Source organism: Marmota marmota, unplaced genomic scaffold (genome assembly GCF_001458135.2).
Source record: "Marmota marmota marmota unplaced genomic scaffold, marMar, whole genome shotgun sequence".
In the NCBI taxonomy this organism is placed as follows: domain Eukaryota; kingdom Metazoa; phylum Chordata; class Mammalia; order Rodentia; family Sciuridae; genus Marmota; species Marmota marmota.
This window is the reverse complement of record NW_025999977.1, coordinates 40,778,243-40,798,827: the sequence shown is the minus strand read 5'-3', so window position 1 is coordinate 40,798,827 and position 20,585 is coordinate 40,778,243. Positions and strand designations below refer to the sequence as shown.

Below are 20,585 nucleotides of genomic sequence, written 5' to 3'. Positions count from 1 at the left end.
GTGCCAGTGATGGAACCCAGGGCTTCACTCCTGTTAGTCAAATGCTGTACCACTAAGCTACATCCATGGCCCTAACCTTCTAAATTCTTTACAAAATGTTCTAACTTTATAAATTCCTATGTCGGTTTTCAGAAATTGTCTAAACTGCTGCTCTGTGGCACTGAATTGGTGACAAATATCCAGGTGGCTGCAGATATCAGAGAGATCCACAGGAGAGTTGAAGAAGAGGAGATAAAGCGCCAGAGGTAGGGAGCCCACTGCTCTGCAGCCTGGTGGATGTGACGATGGTCTCTTTGTGGTTCCCTATTTTCCTCTGAATCCTTGGAAAGAGAGGTTGGTTGTCCAGCTTAATAGAATCCCCTTCTTGCCTCTTATGAGTCCCCCTTCCTTTTTCTTTTCCTCCCTCCCTGTCTCTCCCTTCCTCTCTGCCTTCTCCCTCCCTTTCTTTCTTTTTAATATTTATTTTTAGTTATAATTTTAGTTATAGGTGGGCACAATATCTTTATTTTATTATTATGTGGTGCTGAAGATGGAACCCAGTGCCTCACGCATGCTAAGCGAGCGCTCTACCAGATGGCCCCAGCTCGTCTTTCTTTATTTTATTTATTTATTTATTTTTAAATATTTATTTTTTAGTTGGACACAATACCTTTATTTATTTATTTTTATGTGGTCTGAGGATCGAACCCAGGGCCTCGCATGTGCTAGGCAAGTGCTCTACCGCTGAGCCACAGTCCCAGCTCCCTCACTCCCTTTCTTAAGCATTACATTACTGATGTGTGCCAAGCTGTGTGGTTACAAGAGGACCGAAATATGGCCCCTGCTTATGATTGACATGGGAACACCCAACCAGAATTTGTTCTAAATTAAAGGTATGTGCAAAGAGTTATGCAAAGACACATGAGGAGGGCTTTGGATGTCTCTGTAGAGATAGAGGAATTTCCCAGGTAGGGCGACTTTTGGGTTGGGCTGTAAGGGATGAATAGGAGTTTGAGGAGTTGAGGTATAGGCGTTTAGGCAGAGGGAACACTTGAGCAGAGGCATAAGGTCACACAATGTGCTTGGGAATGTCATGATAGCCGAGACTGGATGAGGGTAATAGAGAAAAAGAGATGAGGCTGAACATATTGACTGGTCAGTGCTGGGTTTCAGTTGATCAGAATGGCCAGATCCATAAACATCTTGGCTCTACGCTTAGGAACAGAGGGACAAAAGGCACCCATGTCTACCCTTCAGCCTCAAGGGTTATTGATAGTCAGGTTGCTTTGCACACCTATCTTTAAATCTCAGGTTGCCCAAGAGGAGGTGAAGCTACTTAGAATGGTTGTACTTCCTTAGTTTGAACACAGAAGTGGACTGACAGTTGGAACAGAGGTCCTCATTTAACCTCCTACTTTGGATTGTTCTTTAATTAGCTTCCTAAATGCAGTTCCATTACAAGAGCAACCACTTGACCATTTTAGCTCATCTCAACATATACATACACCATTTTTATTTGCTCAGCATAGGTAGTCCCCACATTAGCAACATTTCCAGCTCTACCATATATTGGTGACTTTATTCTTGAAACATCCCACTGCCTGTATGGGCAGTACCAGAAACTGAGTTGGCTGGTCACTAGCAGGGTCAACTTATAAAATACCTTGTGTGTTATGCTAAGGAGTTAGGCTATCCTATGGCTACTGAGGGAAAAATGGAAGGCTTATAAGCTGATTACAAGATCAGTGTGTTTTGGAAAGATGACTGACAGATGTTTGCCCATTTCTTGAGATAATGAAATCAATAAAATTGTGACATATACTATGTGCCCTAGCTTGGAAGCGGGCTGAGATGCAAAACAGAGAGAGGGGATCACAGGATGTTTCAAGTTGTGACTCCTGTCCAGAGTGATTTGTGTTCTTGTTTGGAGACACTCATACACCTTTAGTCTGTTTAGATTAGGAGCAAGTCGCAGGCCAGTGTCCTCTAACACCTTCCTTCTTATCCTGTCCTCAGTGTGCTCCATCACAGGGTTTCTTTGGAATTTCTGGAAAGATTTCCCTATTTTCCATTAGTAGTGGCAGAATTTTCTTGTACATTTCACTAGTCATTTACTGGGAAAGGAGTGGCCAGACACTTAGGTCATAATGAAAAATGATAACTTAATTCCCATTTGTTTAGTGATCACCTGTGCTATGTGTCATTTTATTTAATCTCAACAACAGCCATATTGAGGTGGATATTTTCATCATTTCCATTTTACGAATGAGGAAAGTGCGGCAATTAATGTAAGGTTGAGTCAGTTAGTAGGGAGGTCAGGACTTGAACACAAACTGTGTGTCAGAACTATCTGGTATCATATCTTACTAAAATGTATGTGACCAGTTGACTCTTCCCATATATTTGTGTTGTGTTTGTGGTGTGTGTGTGTGTGTGTGTGTGTGTGTAGTCTTGGGTGGATCTGTTTTTGTTACATGTCATCAGATCATTTACTTGATCTAAGTTACCATCGAGCATTAAATTTAAATACTTCCTGGGTTTGGTTTGGTTCTGGTGGGCAAGTCTGAGGGCTGTGCCTTGTGCCTGGGCCCTGTATTATAGACTCCAGAGAACCTGTGTGCACTATTGGAAGGCAGCACCTGAGGCTGGTGGCATGTTTGTATTTGTAGACTTGAGAAGCTGGAGAATGAAGTTAAGAACAGCCAGGACAAATTTGATGAAATCACCACCAAGTGGGAGGAGGGCAAGCGGAAGCGCATTCCCAAGGACCTGTGGGAGATACTCAACACTCAGCAGCTACACTGTGCAGAGCTGATAGAGGACAAGAACAAGCTTATCAATGAATTGCAGCAGGCAAGTAGCGGCCACCTCCTGGCCCAGGGAGATCTGGCTGGGGGATTCGCATAGGTCATTGTTCTGCCGTTCCTCAATAGATAAAAGCAAAGGCCTTATTTTACTACTTTGAATGCTGCACAAATCAAGTGACAGTTTCCCCCATATTTTCTTTATTTTTTAATGATATTAACCAAATACCATTAAATTTCACCTTCTTAACTCTTTTTCAGTGTCTGGTTTGGTAGTGTTCATATGTCCATACCATTGACAATCTCCAGACTGTTTTCGTCTTATAATGCTGAAACTCTGTACCCATTAGATTTTAATTCCCTCCCTCTCCTCCCCAGTCCTTGGTAGTTCCCTTTCTAGTTTCTGTTTCTGTGATTTTGGCTACTTCAAGTGGTAGTTTCATATGAATGGAATCAATGGTATATATCTTTTTGTGACTGGCTTATTTTGCTTAGCATAATAATCTTGGGGTTCCTCTATGCTGAACCATGTGACAGAATTTCTTTCTTTTTTTAAAGTCTGCATTATATATATAAAATCTGAGATACAATCAAAAAGAAAAATTTAGGAATCATTGGGCCAGATGAAGGCTCTAAAATACAAGCTTTAGGGAATGCACAATTTTTCAATGAAATAGTATCAGAAAAATTTTCAAACCTTATGAATGTGATGGAAATTAAAAAAAAACCAGGCATCTAGGACTCAAAAGATACAAAATCACAATAGATCTTCTCCCAGACATATTATAATGGCATTACCTAATACATAGAATAAGAATAGAATTTTAAAAGCTGCAAGAGAAAAATGATTGGTCACATTTAGAGGAAAACCAATCTGGATTTTATGTGATTTCTCAACACATAACCTAATAGCCAAAAATGATTGGAATAATATATAAAAGCTCTGAAAGAAAATGGATGCCAACCAAGATATATTATACCCAGCCAAATTAAGCTTCAGAATTGAAAATGAAATAAAACCTTAATGGTAAAAACCAAATACCATTAAATTTGACCACCTTAACCCTTTTTCAGTATATTCATATCTATCTATCTGTCTATCTATCTATCTATCTATCTTTTGGTATTTGTGAATACCTTTTGGCCATTGTGAATAATATTGCTATTAACCTGGGTGTACACATATCTCTTTGATATTCTGCTTTAAATTTCTTTGGATTTATACCTAGAAGTGGGATTGCTGGATCATTTGGTAGTTCTATTCTTAATATTAATTTATTTATTTAGGTATCAGGGATTGAACCCAGAGGCACTTAACCATTGAAGCCCATTCCCAGCCCTTTTTGTATTTTATTTTGAGACAGCGTCTTGCTAAGTTGCTTAGAGCCTCGCTAAATTGCTGAAGCTGGCTTTGAACTTGTGTTCCTCCTGCCTCCCAAGCTCCTGGGATTACAGGTGTGGGCCACTGTGCCTGGCTGTATTTTTAATATTTAAAGATGTCTTTTTACAGTTTTCCATGATGACTGCACAATTGACATTCCCACCAACAGCACATGGGGTTCCCGCTTCTCTGCATCCTTGCCAATACTTATTATATCATGTTGCTTAGATAGTGGCTATATTGATGGGTGAGAGGTGATAGCTCATGATGGTTAGCATTTCACCAGTGATTAGAGATATTGAGCATCTTTTTCAATTTTTGGCCATTTGCATATCTTCTTTGGAGAAATGTCTATTTAAATCCTTTGCCCAATTTTTAATTGTTTTTTTCTTTTACTGAATTGAAGTTCCATGATTTTCCATTATGTTCTCCAATTCTGTAAGTTTCCTTTTTACTCTATTGATTGCTTCTTTTGAAACACAGAAGGTTTTTGGTTTGGAATAGTCCCATTTGTCTAATTTTTATTTTGTTCCCTGTACTTTTGATGTCATATTCAGGAAATCATTGCAAATCCAATGTCCTGAAGCTTTTCCTCTGTTTTCTTTTATGAGTTTAATAGTCTTAGGTCTTATATTTGGATTTTAAATCCATTTTGAGTTAATTTTTATATATGGTATAAGGTAAGGGTTCAATTTCTTTCTTTCTTTTCTTTTTTTGCTGTGAATAGCCAGTATCATAACATTTGTTGAAGGGGCTATTTTTTCTTCCAATTGTGTAGATTTCTTGAAAACAATTTTGCCACATATGCAGGGTTTATTTCTATGCTCTATATTCTGTTCCATTGGTCTGTATGTCTTTCTTTATGTCAGTACCACATTATTTTACTATTGCTCTGTAGAACATTTTAAAATCAGAGAATATGTGATCTCCAATTTTGTACTTTTTAAAGATTGTTTTATCAGAGTTTAAGTCTTTCACCCCCATAATTAAGCTTATTCCTAAGCATTGCATTATTTTTGATATGCATTAAGTGGGCTTTATTTCTTCCTTTTGGATTATTTATTATTAATGTATAGGAATGTGGTTGATTTTTACTTTATATTTTTACACAGGCACATCCACATAGGCATTTGTATACCCTTAGGTATTGTAATACATAACAATGTGTCTGATTTTTGAGGGTTGATTTTGTTCTGCAACTTTGCTAAATTTATTAGTACCAACAGGTTTTTAAAAATCTTTAGGTTGTCTGCATATCAGATCATGTTGTCAACTGTGAATAGATATCATTTTAATTCTTTTTTTCCAATTTGGGTGCCTTTTCAAGTGATTAACCTTTTTTGTTTTTTAATATTTTTAATTGTAGATGGACTAAATACCTTTATTTTATTTATGTTTATGTGGTGCTGAGGATCAAAGCCAGTACCTCACATGTGCTAGGCGAGTGCTCTACCACTGAGCTACAACCCCAGCCCAAGTGATTAACTTTTTTAAAAAATATATTTTTAGTTGTAGATATACATAATACCTTTATTTTACTTACTTATTTTTGTGTGGTGCTGAGGATTGGACCTAGTGCCTCCTACACGAAAGGCAAGCACTCCACCACTGAGCTACAACCCTAGCCCTCAAGTGATAAACTTTTAACCAGAGGAAAAAGTTTGTAGTGATTTTAGATTTTTTGGCTGGTAGAAAGATGTACTTCTGTAGCAACTGCTGTTTCAAGTTTTATGTTCTTCATTAAGAATGGAACTTACTCTGCAGTAGATATATTCCTGTGTTGGAACTGGGACATTAATTACTTAGCTGGGACACTAGCCTTTCTTATATTCCCACATTGGAACTGGGACATTAATTACTTAGCTGGGACACTAGGCTTTCAGGGAGCTTGTAGGCAGATTTGTGGCAAGTGATAATCAAGGGGTTTGATCCTGGGTTCCTGTGGCGTTGCCCTGAGCTGAGCTGTGCTGTTTCCTAGGCCTTCAAAGGTTCTTCTGAAGCTATTTTTCTTATGGTTTTAATTATGGTGTTTACAGATTAGGATGAGAGGGGACCAACGGGCATGTGCTAGGCACCTCTTGCTCTGTCTCAGTTTGTGACCCACCTTCTACACACTGTCTTCAAGGAATTAAAAGTAAAGGATGACCAGTATGTGAAGGACTTGAAGAAACAGTCAGATGACATCAGTCTGCTTTTGGAGAGGATGGAAGAACAGGTGAAGGACGTAATGAAGTCCTTTCGTCAGGAGCTCTCTGTCATTGAGGTGAGGGGTGTGAGAGGGGCTGCTTTCTGCACTTGGGAGACCCTGCATAGAGCTGGGTCTGTCTTAATGGTCTAAGGAGGGCCCTGGGTGTGTCTGTCCTCTGATTTCTGGATTTCCTTAGTTTATTTGCTCTTTCATTCACTCCTTCATGTAATCATCGAGTGTCTACTGTATGTCAGGTACTCTTCCAGGGGCAGGGGATCAGCCACAAACAAAACAAGTCCCTGGTGGGGCCTGCATTCTACTAGGATATAGCCTGAAGTCCACAAATTACTACATTTATAACTTGATAGATGGTTATAAATGTGACACAAAATAAAATATGACAGGGATGAGGAATGAGGGGGAAGGTTAGTACGCCATAACCATCGACCTACATGAGCCATTTATTTATTTATGACAGTTGGGTGGGGGATGGGGAAAGGGAGTGCCCAATAGGATTCAGGAAGTGACACCTTGAATTTGAATGGACTGAGATGGAGACTTAGATCTTGCCAAGATGGAAGAGAGTCAAGAGGGTGGGGCTTGTGGGTTTTGCAGACCTGCTTCTGCATTCCCAGGCCTTTGTGGGCTGCGTGCTGCCTTTGCTTCACGGAGCCCAGCTGTGGCAATGCGCCAGTCCTGGTCAAGGTTGAATTATAGTCAGAGTTTGCCCAGGATGGACAACCAGAGCACTGGCTATCCTCCAGTGCCCTGCTCCTGATAAATGACTAAGCTGTGACAATGTTGGTGCATCCTCTTCTCTAAATTCATGTGAAATGTAGAATAATTAATGCCCAATTTCCATGCAACTCTTTCTGTTGCCATTTGGCCATGTGAAATGTGGCAAATCTGCATTTGGATAAGACTTCATTTATGTGGTTGGTGACATGGCACTTGTGCAGTCATCTAAAAGCTTATTCTGGTGTGACCTGTCTCACTGAAGCAGATACAAGGACCCTTTCCTTCCCCTCCTGGTTGTAGAAAGCCTTTGAGTTGGAACGACAAGAGCTGCTGACCAGTAATAGGAAGAAGTGGGAGCGGGCACTGCAGACCCACAACTCCAAAGAGGTAAAGGGGTGGCAGGTGGGTGGGAGAATGTCAAGGGCAACCCATGGGGTTGCTCTACCACCAAGTTACAACCCCCCAGCCCAGAGGAACATTTTTTAGAAGAAACCAGGGGAGAACTGCCAAGATGCTACCAGGGTCTGGAAACATGGCATGTGAGGAAGCACTGAGAATTGTGCATTTGAGCCTGGGAAAGGGAAGGAGTCCCTGGGGGAAGTCAGCTGTGTAGAAGGCCAAAGCCTATTGCTCCTGATACCAAAACTGTCTAATGGTGTCTCCCCCACTCAAGGCACTTAATGCATAGTATTGATTTCTTAGTGGAGCATTCCTCTTGGAGTTTATGGAGTTAGAGTCTCATAAAGTATTATAATCCTGCATCTAAGAGCCTTGGGGCTTCGGGGCTTCTGAAAACCACCTCATGATAATGCAAAAGGAGAAACCACTAATAACATTTTATACGTGGGGAAACTGAGCTCAGAGACAAGTGTTCATAACTAGTACATGGTAATTCATACCCATTTATTTCCTTCCCATCATGCCACAAAGCCTGTGACTGATATTAAAAATGACAGTAAAGCAAATTCTGACTCTTCAGAAAGAAACTTCTAACAGAACTATCCAATATGGAAAAGGGTATTCTATAAGACAGGATCCTTTTTCTCATTATGTATTCTCAGGCCAAATGACCATATCTGTCTTCAGTGCTGAAGAAGAATTCCTGCTGAAGGAGATTAGACTTTTTAGTTTCCAAAGCACTTTCTAAGCCTTGGATTCTATGTTTCAAAATCAATTTTAAAAATGCTTCTCTGATTGTATTTAGATGTTATACAACTGAATCTTAATATTTGTATTAGTCAGGGTTCTCTAGAGGAATAGAACTAACAGGATGTACATATATTTATCATAGAAACTCTCAGCTATACTTTGACTTGAAATTCAATTTAAATGTCATTGATTTTTGGTAAGAAGATTTGACTGTAGCTCAATGTCAAATTTGCTCTTCTCAACTAACTCATAGCACTCTAAGATGTGGAAATAAAATTTTTATAAGCCACAAAACATGAAAATCTAATACATAGATTTATTTGGTTTGATGGGTAAAGTATAAAAAGTAAAAAAAAAAAAAAAAGCTGGGCACAGTGGCACATGCCTGTAATCTCAGCAGCTTGGGAGGCTGAGGCAGGAGGATCACGAGTTCAAAGCCAGCCTCGTGCTAAGCAACTCAGTGAGACCCTGTCTCTAAATAAAATACAAAATAGGGCTGGGAATGTGGCTCAGTGGTGGAGTGCCCTTGAGTTCAATCCCTGGTACCCTCCCCACCAAAAAAAAAAGAAATCTATCTATCTATCTATCTCTATCTATCTATCTATCTATCTATCTATCTATCTGTCTGTCTATACTTTCAAGTGAAAGTAAAGGCCATGTTATTAATGACTAAAGCAAAGGGAAGTGTGTGCACTTTCCCCAGAGAAGGATCCTACCACTCCTTCCCGCCAGTCCCAGAGAATCCTGCTAGAAACAATTAGTTTAATTCTTGATGCAGAAAACAAATGCTTTTATTTTTAGCTCTTTCATACGTATTTAAAATTATGGAATGACCTAGTTCACGTCTAGGAGCTTTTCTCTTTAATACCAGAATATTAACCAGAAAATTAAATATTATATATTGAACAAATATTTTTAACTTATATTATGTAAAGCTCAGAGATAAACAAGATGAAGTTCCCTGCCCTCAGAGAATTGTCATCCACTGAGTAAGAAAGCAAGCTGCGTAAATGGTGCAGAAAAGAGAAAGCAAGAATGTGGGCTGGAGATGAAATTGCCTGTTGTGTGGTTACAGGTTGGGATCCTGGGGTCCCCTTCATAGGGTCCAGAGGGATCTTTAGATTCAGCTGAGAAGGCAGAGAGAAAGCCTGTTTCACATGTTCTGTTGGAACTGTGGGGTGGTGATGGCAGCCCTTTACTGAGCTGTGGGCAGGAGATGGCACTGCCCCAGAGCCACTGCCCCAGGAGAAGCAGAGAAGGTGTGACCAACATCTGGGTTCCCTTTCCTAGGGAGGCAGATCTGTGGCAGGTTAATTTGCCATCTCTATCAAGAATTCATGGGCTGGGGATGTGGCTCAAGCGGTAGCGCGCTCGCCTGGCATGCGTGCGGCCCGGGTTCGATCCTCAGCACCACATACAAACAAAGATGTTGTGTCCGCCGAAAACTAAAAAATAAATATTAAAAAATTCTCTCTCTCTCTCTTAAAAAAAATTCACAGAAAAACCTAAAGTCATGTTTGTCTATTAATCTTGGGAATTTAAAGTGCAACTTTGCAAAATATCTTTGGATAATTGGATAATCTGTATTCAATATGTGATGATAAAGGATGACTATTTGCCTGAGATAATTAACAATAGAGTCATTAGTATTGAAATTATCATGAGCTTAAGGTGTACACTATATAGACTGTGTCCTGAGGGACATGGGCTGTTACTAGCTTGACCACATGTTATTAACTCTTAAGTGACATCAGCGATGTGGAGCCAGCATAGATTTGCCTGATACAGAGGTTTGGTGAGAGGGTGAGCCTGTGCATGTCCCCTCAGAATGCTCTCTAGCTAAGAATAGGAGCAAATGTGTGCCATGAGAGGGAGTAGAAATGGCTAATAAATATTTAAATACACATGCAAGCAAAGAAATGTAAATTTAAAAAAGTAGGTGACAGTTTCCCCTCCCCCCCTTTTTTGCTTAAAAAGTTAGCACAGAATTACGCTATTTTAGACCACAAGGAAATTACATGACCAAATTCTTCTAGCTCAGAGTTTTCACAAAGCTGACAAAAAAGCAATACCTGTGATTTATTTTCTTTCAAAATATCTAGTCTCTAGGCATTAAAGAGGTTGCCAGTGTATGAGAAAAGTAGAGCCAGTAAAGTAACACATTTTGTACCCTTTGTTTGTATACTTTGTGTATACTTTGTAACTCTGCCAATATGTCTGAAAGGGACTTTTGGAGTGAAATTGTAGCATCACCTATGAGTGACACACATGCCTATATCACATGTGATGTAGGATAAACAAGTAGAAGAAATGAAGGACTCCAGGCCAGAATGATCCTAGTTAGAAGTCACTTTCTGATAACCATTGTCACATGTGTGTAGTTTATTCAACACTACTATGGACATAGTGGACAAATTTAAGTCCTAATTTGAAACATCTAGTTTTTCTAGATGTTTAGAAGTGCACAAAGTATGTTAAAAGTAAAGGTAGGAAATACAACATTTTGTAGACATATTTTTGTTAAAATTCATAATGAAATAACTGTCTTTTGGAAAAGGAATGGTCAAAACACTTCTCTGAGCAATACATATTATATTTGTGCTGTTCAGGGAGGAAGAAGGAAAAGAAAATGCAAAGGGCTTTATACCAATGTAAATTCTGTGAAGCAAGATTGACCATTGCCCCTTAGATCTGTGAGTTTTGTTTTACTAGGCTGTGTAAATAGTGCATATAAAGACAAGTGAGTCTTAATTGACATCTAGTCTATCTAGATGTTAGGGAGGTTGCCAGTGTATGACAAAAGTTGAGTTAGTAAGCTAACGCATTGAGTACACTGGGTGTTAAAATTCATAGGAAAAACTGTTCTTAAAACACTTAGGAAGTGAAATTGTTAAAGTCATCTCTAAGCTTTACAGATGCATATATCTGAACCCTGGGTTGATAAGAGATGAGAAGGGGAAGGTTTCTAGGCCAGAATGTTCCTGTTTGGAAGACACTTTCAAATTCTAGCCTTTGAAAAGGTTTTTTTTTTTTTTTTTTGCTTTTTTGCTTCAAAGTCTAGTCTTTGTTAAGTAAGTGTGTGCAGTTTATTCAGTGCTCCGGTACGTATAGTTGGAAACGTAAGTCCTTGTTGGAAACATCTCATCTTTCTAGATATTTAAAAGTGCACAACACATGGTAAAAGTAGAGGGTTGATGTAATGCCCTTTAAAGTATTTTTCATGACTACATACGAATGGTTGCGATTTAGGGGAATGGAACTGCTGAACTTAATGTCTTTTTTTTTTTTGGTTGTTTATGGATTCAATGCCATTATTTTATTTATTCATTTTTTATGTGGTTCTGAGAGTTGAACCCAGTGCCTCACACAATAGGCTCTGAACTTGATGTCTTGAAGGTTTGCTGGGTGCTGGGTGGGGGAAGGAGAAAGCATGCATAGAGAAGCACTCTGTGCCCTTAGATGTTCAGATGGCCTAGCTATTGTTATATGTACATTTTAGTTAATATTGCGGGGTATTAAAGGAGAATGCACAAAGTTTGTTAGAAGTAGCAAATAACCCATACATCAATATCTTTTTGTTGGTTTTAGGAAGAACTGTCTTCTGGTAATGACCTTTGTTAATCTATCTCTTGGTGCTAGATGCAGTCCTGAATTTAGTCACTCGAATGATGAAGAGGGAGAAGAGGAAGGGTGAGGGGAAGTGCTCCTTGCTAGTATCTCGTATCTGGAAGACAGTTTTAGAATATAACCAAAGATCGCTGTGTGCAATTTTAGTAAAGTATTTGTGTTTATTTTGCACAAAGTTTATGCTTTATCTCACAATGTATAAGCTTTCTGGATGTCCCGAGGTGACAGTGTATCATAAAAAGTAGAGCTAGTGCATTAGCCAATATCTTTTTGTTATATTTGACAGAAAAGATGCATCTTAGACATGGAATTGTTTATCTCTGGGCAGGCCTATCAGGACTTGTTCCTTAGGCTGCTGAGGAGGGCAGAAGGAAGGATGCAGGGAGAGATGGGAGCAAGTGCTCAAGGATTTACATTTGATGTGAGTCTTGAGGCATGTGCATCTTCTGGCTATACTATAAGAATAGTTTAATTCACTGGGAACATGCTTTCTTGCTAATATTTTATTTATTTTTAAATTTTTTTAAATATTTATCTTTTAATGATCGGCGGACACAACATCTTTGTATGTGGTGCTGAGGATCGAACCTGGGCCACACGCATGCCAGGCGAGCGCGCTACCACTTGAGCCACATCCCCAAGCCCCTCTTGCTAATATTTTAGTATTAGAAGTCTGAAAACAAACCCTCTTAGAAACACTATGCTTGGTGTATTCTGTTGCCTTGTCTCATTTTAAATTGAGCATCAAGGGAACGCATTATCTTAGTTGTAGCTCTGCCAACATGTCTATCTGGAGTCCTGTTGCCATTTCTGTCTTCAGTGAAATTTTTGTCCCCAAGAAAGGATTACATTTTTTTTGTAACAGATTGAGTTGGTGTAGTGTATTCTTGGTTATCAAAAATATTCATGTAGCTTGGGGATTTTGAACTGGTGAATATTCATGATGTGGAAAAGCGTGATACTCACTATGATCTCAATCATACAAAATGAGATGGTGTGTATGTATGTGCATGGCCTGGAGGGACATGTCCAACTAAGCTGCTTATGACTGGGTGACTTTGTTCTTTGCCTGTGTTTTTATTTTTCTGGTAATGCATACATTAACTTTTAAAAAATAAAAGCCGTTTAAAAATAAAATATATAGGAAAAATGCATAGTCTATTTACATATGGTGTCATGATCTGCCTTTAAGAATGACACTCATGAGAGTTTATGTGATGGAGCTTATATTTAAAGTCCTCATGCGCTTTTTGTGTTACAAATGTAAGAGTAGTTCTATGGCCAAATAGATTTTTGGGAAATTCTGTCCTAGTGACAGGGACCCAACTGCGAAACTACAAGAAGCAGGAAGGCCTCTGGAAGCTGCCAGAGCACGCGGGCACTCTGAGCCCCAGGGAAGACTGCATCAGCTGCTGGCTGCCATCCCCAATCCAGAGCAGCTCTGGAGACCTCCTTTCTGCGAGTGTTTGTGCTTTCTCAGATTGCCACCACCCAACATGGAGCTTTTCTCCTGGACTTTCATGCTGTGCCACCTCACAGACCACTGGCCTCCCTACGTCTATCCCATTTGTGTTTGGTTTGTGCTGATTCCTGATGCACTGGGTTAGGAGCTGGGTCAGTCATGTTTGAAGCAGCATGGCCTATAGAAGATTGGGGACATAAATCATTGTGGCTTTCCAGGAAGAACTACTGAGTCCCTTTTCCTAAGAGACACTCAGGACCATCCCTAGAAGAGGGCAGGACCCAGATCATTGTACTTGAACTGAGGTTGTGCTATTGGCATCTCTCATAGGCCCTTAGGCTCTTGAACATGCCAGCAGTGTCAACATTAAATATTGTCATGCTCAGGGAGGGTCAGGTGAGGCTCCTGGCAGCTCCCTGCCCCACCCTGAGCACCTCACCTAGGCCATTCTGCACTTCGCACTCTACAGCCTGCAGGCTCAGTTCTTTTTTTTTTATTTATTTATTTTATTTTATTTTATTTTTTTATTGGTTGTTCAAAACATTACAAAGCTCTTGACATATCATATTTCATACATTAGATTCAAGTTGGTTATGAACTCCCAATTTTACCCCAAATACAGATTGCAGAATCACATCGGTTACACATCCACATTTTTACATAATGCCCTATTAGTAACTGTTGTATTCTGCTACCTTTCCTATCCTCTACTATCCCCCCTCCCTCCCCTCCCATCTTCTCTCTCTACCCCATCCACTGTAATTCATATCTCTCCTTGTTTATTTTCCCATTCCCCTCACAACCTCTTATATGTAATTTTGTATAACAATGAGGGTCTCCCTCCATTNAAAATCCCAACGGCATTTCTTGTAGAAATGGATAAAGCAATCATGAAATTCATATGGAAAAATAAAAGACCCAGAATAGCAAAAGCAATTCTAAGCAGGAAGTGCGAATCAGGCGGTATAGCGATACCAGACTTAAAACTATATTACAGAGCAATAGTAACAAAAACAGCATGGTACTGGTACCAAAACAGGAGGGTGGACCAATGGTACAGAATAGAGGACACAGAGACTAATCCACAAAGCTACAACTATCTTATATTTGATAAAGGAGCTAAAAGCATGCAATGGAGGGAGGATAGCATCTTCAACAAATGGTGCTGGGAAAACTGGAAATCCATATGCAACAAAATGAAATTGAATCCCCTCCTCTCGCCATGCACAAAAGTTAACTCAAAGTGGATCAAGGAGCTAGATATCAAATCAGAGACTCTGCATCTGATAGAAGAAAAAGTTGGCTCCGATCTACATATTGTAGGGTCGGGCTCCAAATTCCTTAATAGGACACCCATAGGCTCAGTTCTTAAATGGAGTGGTGAGATGGGGACTTGCACCCTTGGCCAGTGGGAGCATAAATCATTTTTTGCTCTTCAAAAGCAATTTGATATGAGAATTTTTGACCTAGTCATTTCTCATTTCACTTCTAAGAAACTACCTTAATGATAAGTGAAACAACCCTAAAGTTTTATTTATGATTTATACTAGCATTATTATATAGTAGTGAAAAATATTGAAACAAAGAAAGTTTACATCTGTGAGGAAATGGTAAAATATTATGATATATGATAAACATAAACATTTCATATATGATAAAATAATGTAATATCTAAAAGTATTTTGCACCATTGAAATGATAGTAATAAAACTTTACTAATACAGAACATCCTTATGTAACAATGTTAAGGAAGAAAAGTAGGGAATTACAATCAAACCGGCATAGTTTGATTGCAACCATGTAAAGTACACAGGAGGGAAACATGAAGTATGTTAACAGAGTTACCTTTGGGTGGTGGAGTTACAGGTAGTTTTTCTTCTCCCTTTTACTCTGGCTTCTCCTTTTTCATTTGCTGTACTTTCCAAATTTTCAACAATGAGCACATTTTGCTACTGCAATCCGGAAAAGTTTTTACAAAGAAAAGCATATAATCAGAAAAAGTAAGTAAAAAGTGGACTAAACAAGCAGAGAAGTTGAGAGATGCAATTAGTTATTGTCTCAGGAACCAATATGGCTCTTCACCTGCTAAAGAATAGAGATTCTAGGCTTCTGTTTTGAAGATGTTCAAATATATCATAGAAATCGAAATATCTCTGCAGTGGTTAAGAAGAATATGCTTGATTAATTCCCCTGGTTAAAAGGGGATTGTGGATCCCACATGGGGTGTGAAAATGGTGCACCTCCTGAGCTGAAAAAGTCACTGCTTTTATTCCTCTCTGTGTCACCTCCTCGCCAGTCACCCTCCTGGAAGATGACCCAGAGGGGGGTTGAAATAGCTTCTTGGAATCACTGCCTCAGTGGATTCCTTGGCTCGTCTTTGGCCTGGTGGAGGGACACAGGAAAGAGGGAGGCAAGAGTGTGGCCTGTGGCTGTTTCATCAAGATCTGATTGTGCCTCATTGTCCTCTCCAGCCCTGCCTTCCTCTCAGGCTGCAGGAGCAGGTCAGCCTGTCTATGTTTGCCTTCCCTCCAACCTTGCCTCTTACTCCCCCTACCAAACTGTCAGAGTGCGCTTTCCACGGGGCAGGACTGGTCACCGCTCCCAATCCACTAAATACCTTCAGTGGTGCTCCATTGGCTTTTGGATAATACTTTACGTTCCTGGCGTGGTAGGTGCTGCTGCTCTTTCAGCCTCGTCTCTGACCGTTGCTTGCCTTGTGCTTCACATCCTAAATGCTTATGATTACCCTGCGGCGCCTCTTTGTCCCTTGCCTCTGTTTCTTTGTATATGCCATTTCCTCCCTCCAGAACTCCTCCCCTCAGTGTCACCTGAATACTTCTACCCATTCTCAAGGTCCTAGGCTGGCATGCTGAGACCTCGGGGATGCCTTCTTAATCCCTCATGTCCAAGGAAAGTGCCCTTTTCCTGCTCCCATAACACCCAGTGCTTACCTCTGTGTTCTTATCACTGGTGCTTACTTATCACCAGTATTTTCCCAGCAGCCCCTAGGATAATGTCTGGCATATATAAGGCACTCAGTAAATATTTGCTGAATGAGTGAGTCCAGATAATAGAAATCCAAAGTAGGAGGTCTGACCTCCTATTAAGTGCTATTAAATTGCTTAACTCTAACACTACCATTCTGGATGATCAGAGCAGGAAAGTTTCAAATTTTTGCAACAACATTCTTTTTTATAATGTTTTCAATGAGGTTGCTCATATCTCTAAAAGATCTGATGCAAAGTAGCAGGATTAGTTGGACTCGAAAGCCCTAAAATGCTCTTTCTTTGGCTTTGGGTGTGCAGGTTTTGGCTTAGAGATGAGTGATTTGTATTTTATCTAATTGGCTTTTAATTTGACTCTTTAATAGAAATTCTAAGAGTCCAGGTTGAGGCGCTTTGTGTCTAAGTTTCCTTTGGCGTGACTTGAGGTTCTCAGCACAAAAAATTATATCAGAGCCTATTAGTTTTTTTTTTAATCTTTTTAAACTTTAGATTCTTGAGCAACAGCTTCAGCAGATGAAAGCAACTTATCAGCTAAACCAAGAGAAGTTGGAGTACAACTTCCAGGTGCTGAAGAAGAGAGATGAGGAAAGTACAGTTATTAAATCCCAGCAAAAGAGGAAGATCAATCGGTAAGTTGGCACACAGAGCATCTTTCTTCTGGGTCCTTCCATGCTGAGATTAGGGATGGGTGTGAACTTTTGTCTCCTGAAGGGATAGAAACCTACTAAAAATGTAACTAACTTTTTCTAAATTTTATTTTGGAAAAGATTATACTCAAGTGGTTCTACTTTCTTCCCAAGCAGAGTATTTGTCTTGCTCTTCTCTCCCCTCTGAAGCACTTATTCATTTTTCTATTCCAGATTTTCTTTATGTGGTACACCACACAAATATTCTCATTCCTCCTGTGCCTTTACACAAGGGATGGCATTCTAGAAGCAAAACTCTGTATCTTGAAGGCCTTTCCCTTCATGTTCATAGAGAGCTTTCACGTGATTTCTGAAGCTGCTCAGGGCTCCACAGTGTAGATGAACTGTAATTTATTTAACCCACTCCACCGATAGATACAATTTGCTTCTAATCTTTTGCTATTATAACTACAAAATGAATGTAAATGTCATTGCGTCAGCTGCTTTTGTACAGATACTGTGGTTCCCTTAAAGGTACTGATTGCTTGCAATTTCTCACTCATCCTCCCCCTTCCCACCCTTCTTCTCTGTCTCCTTTTTTTTTTTTTAAAAAAATGTATGTATACATATGTATATATATATATATGTATATATATGGTTGTAGATGGACACAATACCTTTATTTAATTTATTTATTTTGATATGGTGCTGAGGATGGAACCCAGTGCCTCATACTTGCAAAGCAAGGGCTCTGCCACTGAGCCACAACCCCAGCCCCTCTGTCTCCTTCTTTCCATCTCTCCTGCCTTTCTTCCTTTAGGAATTGTCTCCTAAGTTCCAGAGCATTGTACTGGGCTCTAAGGATCAGATAACATAATACATTTTGTTTAAAGGAGGAAACAGTATTGAGGATTTACCCCAATGCCAGATGACTTAGTATTATCTAAAATTCTTCTAGTAAGTTGTTTTTACATTTTGGACGAATGTTGGGTACATAGAGAAACAACAGTGGCCCTTTTGATAGTTACTTGTAACAGAAAATGATACTGAAAAAATGAGCTGGCATCTTAGTGTGGTTATCTGAGAGACAAGAGCAGTTAGGGAGCAATATTTGTGGAAAATCCCAGTCGACGCCCCGTCCTAGCTAGGGGAACAGGGAGAAGGAGCTGTCTGGGAAAGCTTCCCAAAGAGGTGAAATAGTGAAGTGGGCAGGACACGGGCAGGCAAGAGAAGTTACGAGAAGCAGTGGATCAGGGTGCCGCTGGCCAGGTCCTAACCGTCTCGCTGGTCTGCGCCTTTGGACCCCTCCCCTCCCCTGGCAAGCTGCCCCCTGGCACTTTTCACTCCTTACTGTGAGTAATGCCTGTCTTTGACTGGCTGACAGCGTCCTGTTTTCAAACATATCCTTGACTCGAGAGAGGCACTTCATGTCGGATGGACGAGTGAGTGAGTGAGTGAGTGGGTTGAGAACAGCATCAGCTCTGAGGAAGGAGGAGTCATCGTCACAGGCTTGTGGCACACAGTGTTAGTGTTTTCTTGGTTTCAGAATTGAAACCAACCTGCAAATCATGACCTCGATGAGCTAGATGAGGTGAACGTGTGAGGGTGGGCCTGGGGGAGGACCCCCGAGGAGGGGTGTGTTGAGGAGGACTCATCCCCACTCGGGAGCAGGAGGCTGCCTCTTGGTGGGCCTGGGCTTCTCGACTGTTTTAAATTCCCATTGGCTCCTGTTGCCTTCTTCTCCTTGACCATAGCAGGAGCTGGGTTTGGAATCTGTGGGAGGCTTTTCTGCCCTTCCGCCATTCTGACCCTAGATTTACTGTGGAGCTGCATTGTGTGGATGAGAGGAACAACTTTAACCTTCTAGTAGCTGTGGATTAACTTTTGTTTCTCCAATCAGCCTGCAGGATGTACTCAACAACCTGAGATCAAAATATGCCAAGCAGGTAAAGCATTTCCAGGAGGAGAACCATTCTCTGACCTCAGAATACAAGCGTCTTGTGATACAGTTCAAGGAGCTACAGAGAGCCATGAGGTATTTTAGGGCCTTGGACCCTAAGGCATCGGGTACTAGGATAGTACCCGATGTACTAGGATAGAGGTCGGGGCTGGGGGAAGAGGGAGAGTTGGTAGTGGCATGGTAACAGTAAGTGATTTCATTAGATTTGATATGACCAGCTTTTTTGGTGCTCAGGGCATTGAAGAATCTTGTGTGCTTTGTTCTTCTGGCCCTTTAATAATGTGTCACCTGCCTTTTCTTGTTTCTTGTTGGGATGGCTTCCATTTCACTGTAGGTGGGATTAGCTGCTTAGGGATTGGGGCAGGCCCAGGATTTTCCATGGTTCTTGCTCATGTTCTTGCCCTTCTGCCAACTGAGGGACCCTGGCCAGGCTGTGAGGTCATCTGGCCATGCTTGGTGACTCTCCTTCACAGACAGTTTGCTATTATTGATGCTGAGAAGTTTCGAGAGATTTGGCTGATGAATGAAGAGGAGGCGAAGGGGCTAATAGGCAGAGCCTTTGATGTGGACAGGATCATCCATATGCAGCATCTGGGTCTCCCCTGGACAGCACCTGATTTCTGGTTCCTGAAGAATGTGGGGCCTATTTCCCAGCAGCCACAGAAGACCGCCAAACAAATAGTAGAAGAGGTGCTGAAGCAAGCAGGTGACTAGAGCAGAGCCAGCCACAGAGCCTTAGTGTGGAGGGGCCCTCTGAGGACACTGGTCAGTCCATCCATTTTATGGATAAGGAAACCGACCTCTCAGAGGTGTAGAGTATGATTGGTTGACACAGCTTTGAAGTCACCTCTCATTTCATTGAGTCTACACTGGTGGTAAGACCTAGAAAGTTTGATCAGATGCAGGTTCAATTTATTTTTGCCAAGTGTACTCTTGTGTACCTCTATCAGAACCAACTAATGTGTTTGTCTCCTTGTGATGTCAGTGGCCACCGAGAATCTTTGTCTGAAAGCCATTAATGGCATTGGGATTGCAAAATAGTGATATTTTAAATTATATCATTATATCTTTATTTATTAGCTAGAACATTTCTGAAGAGAACCTTTCTCTCATCAGCTATTTGCTGAGATGCAGTTTGTGTAGGAAAAGCAGAATAGATGCCCATTTTTTTTTAGTACTGGGGATTGAACCCAGGGCCTCACATGCTAGGCAAGTGCTTTACCACTGGGCTATATCCCCAGCCCTGTGTTTTTCTTTATTTGCCTGTTTTTAGAATCATGGATTGGGTTTCTAGCACCTCCTAAATGTCAATGAGGATTTTATTTAAAGTATCATTATAAATGCATGGATTGAAACAGATTTGAGGTATCTGAATTTGCTGTAATTAATATCCATACTGATGCTCAAATTGTACTACTGTGGGAATCTTTTCATGCTAGCATCTGGCTTCTTTTGACACAGCCCCAGTAGTAGTAGCTTCCTGGCTGTTCAGAATGACTAGATATTCCAGGAGCACTTTACTTTTCCTACCTCAAGTCTGGAATTGGCCATTTCTCCATGGTTGCCTGGTCCTTTCAAATAGGAAATGGTCTGAGGGTACATAGAATTCTTTAAAAAAATTTTTTTTTAGTTATAAATGGACAAGAATGCCTGTATTTTATTTGTT

General features: G+C 40.4%; 1 protein-coding gene across 1 annotated transcript in view; it reads left to right on the top strand.

The window, feature by feature from the left end:
- The window catches only part of Drc1 (dynein regulatory complex subunit 1), a 44,702-nt gene that overhangs the window by 16,062 nt on the left and 8,055 nt on the right, over positions 1-20,585 (top strand). Inside the window, exons 3-10 of the mRNA XM_048804954.1 lie at positions 133-245; positions 2,649-2,832; positions 6,290-6,427; positions 7,391-7,525; positions 16,625-16,633; positions 16,823-16,962; positions 18,860-18,994; positions 19,393-19,625. Coding sequence (XP_048660911.1) covers positions 133-245; positions 2,649-2,832; positions 6,290-6,427; positions 7,391-7,525; positions 16,625-16,633; positions 16,823-16,962; positions 18,860-18,994; positions 19,393-19,625 — 1,087 coding nt within the window. The remainder of the gene's footprint in view (positions 1-132; positions 246-2,648; positions 2,833-6,289; positions 6,428-7,390; positions 7,526-16,624; positions 16,634-16,822; positions 16,963-18,859; positions 18,995-19,392; positions 19,626-20,585) is intronic.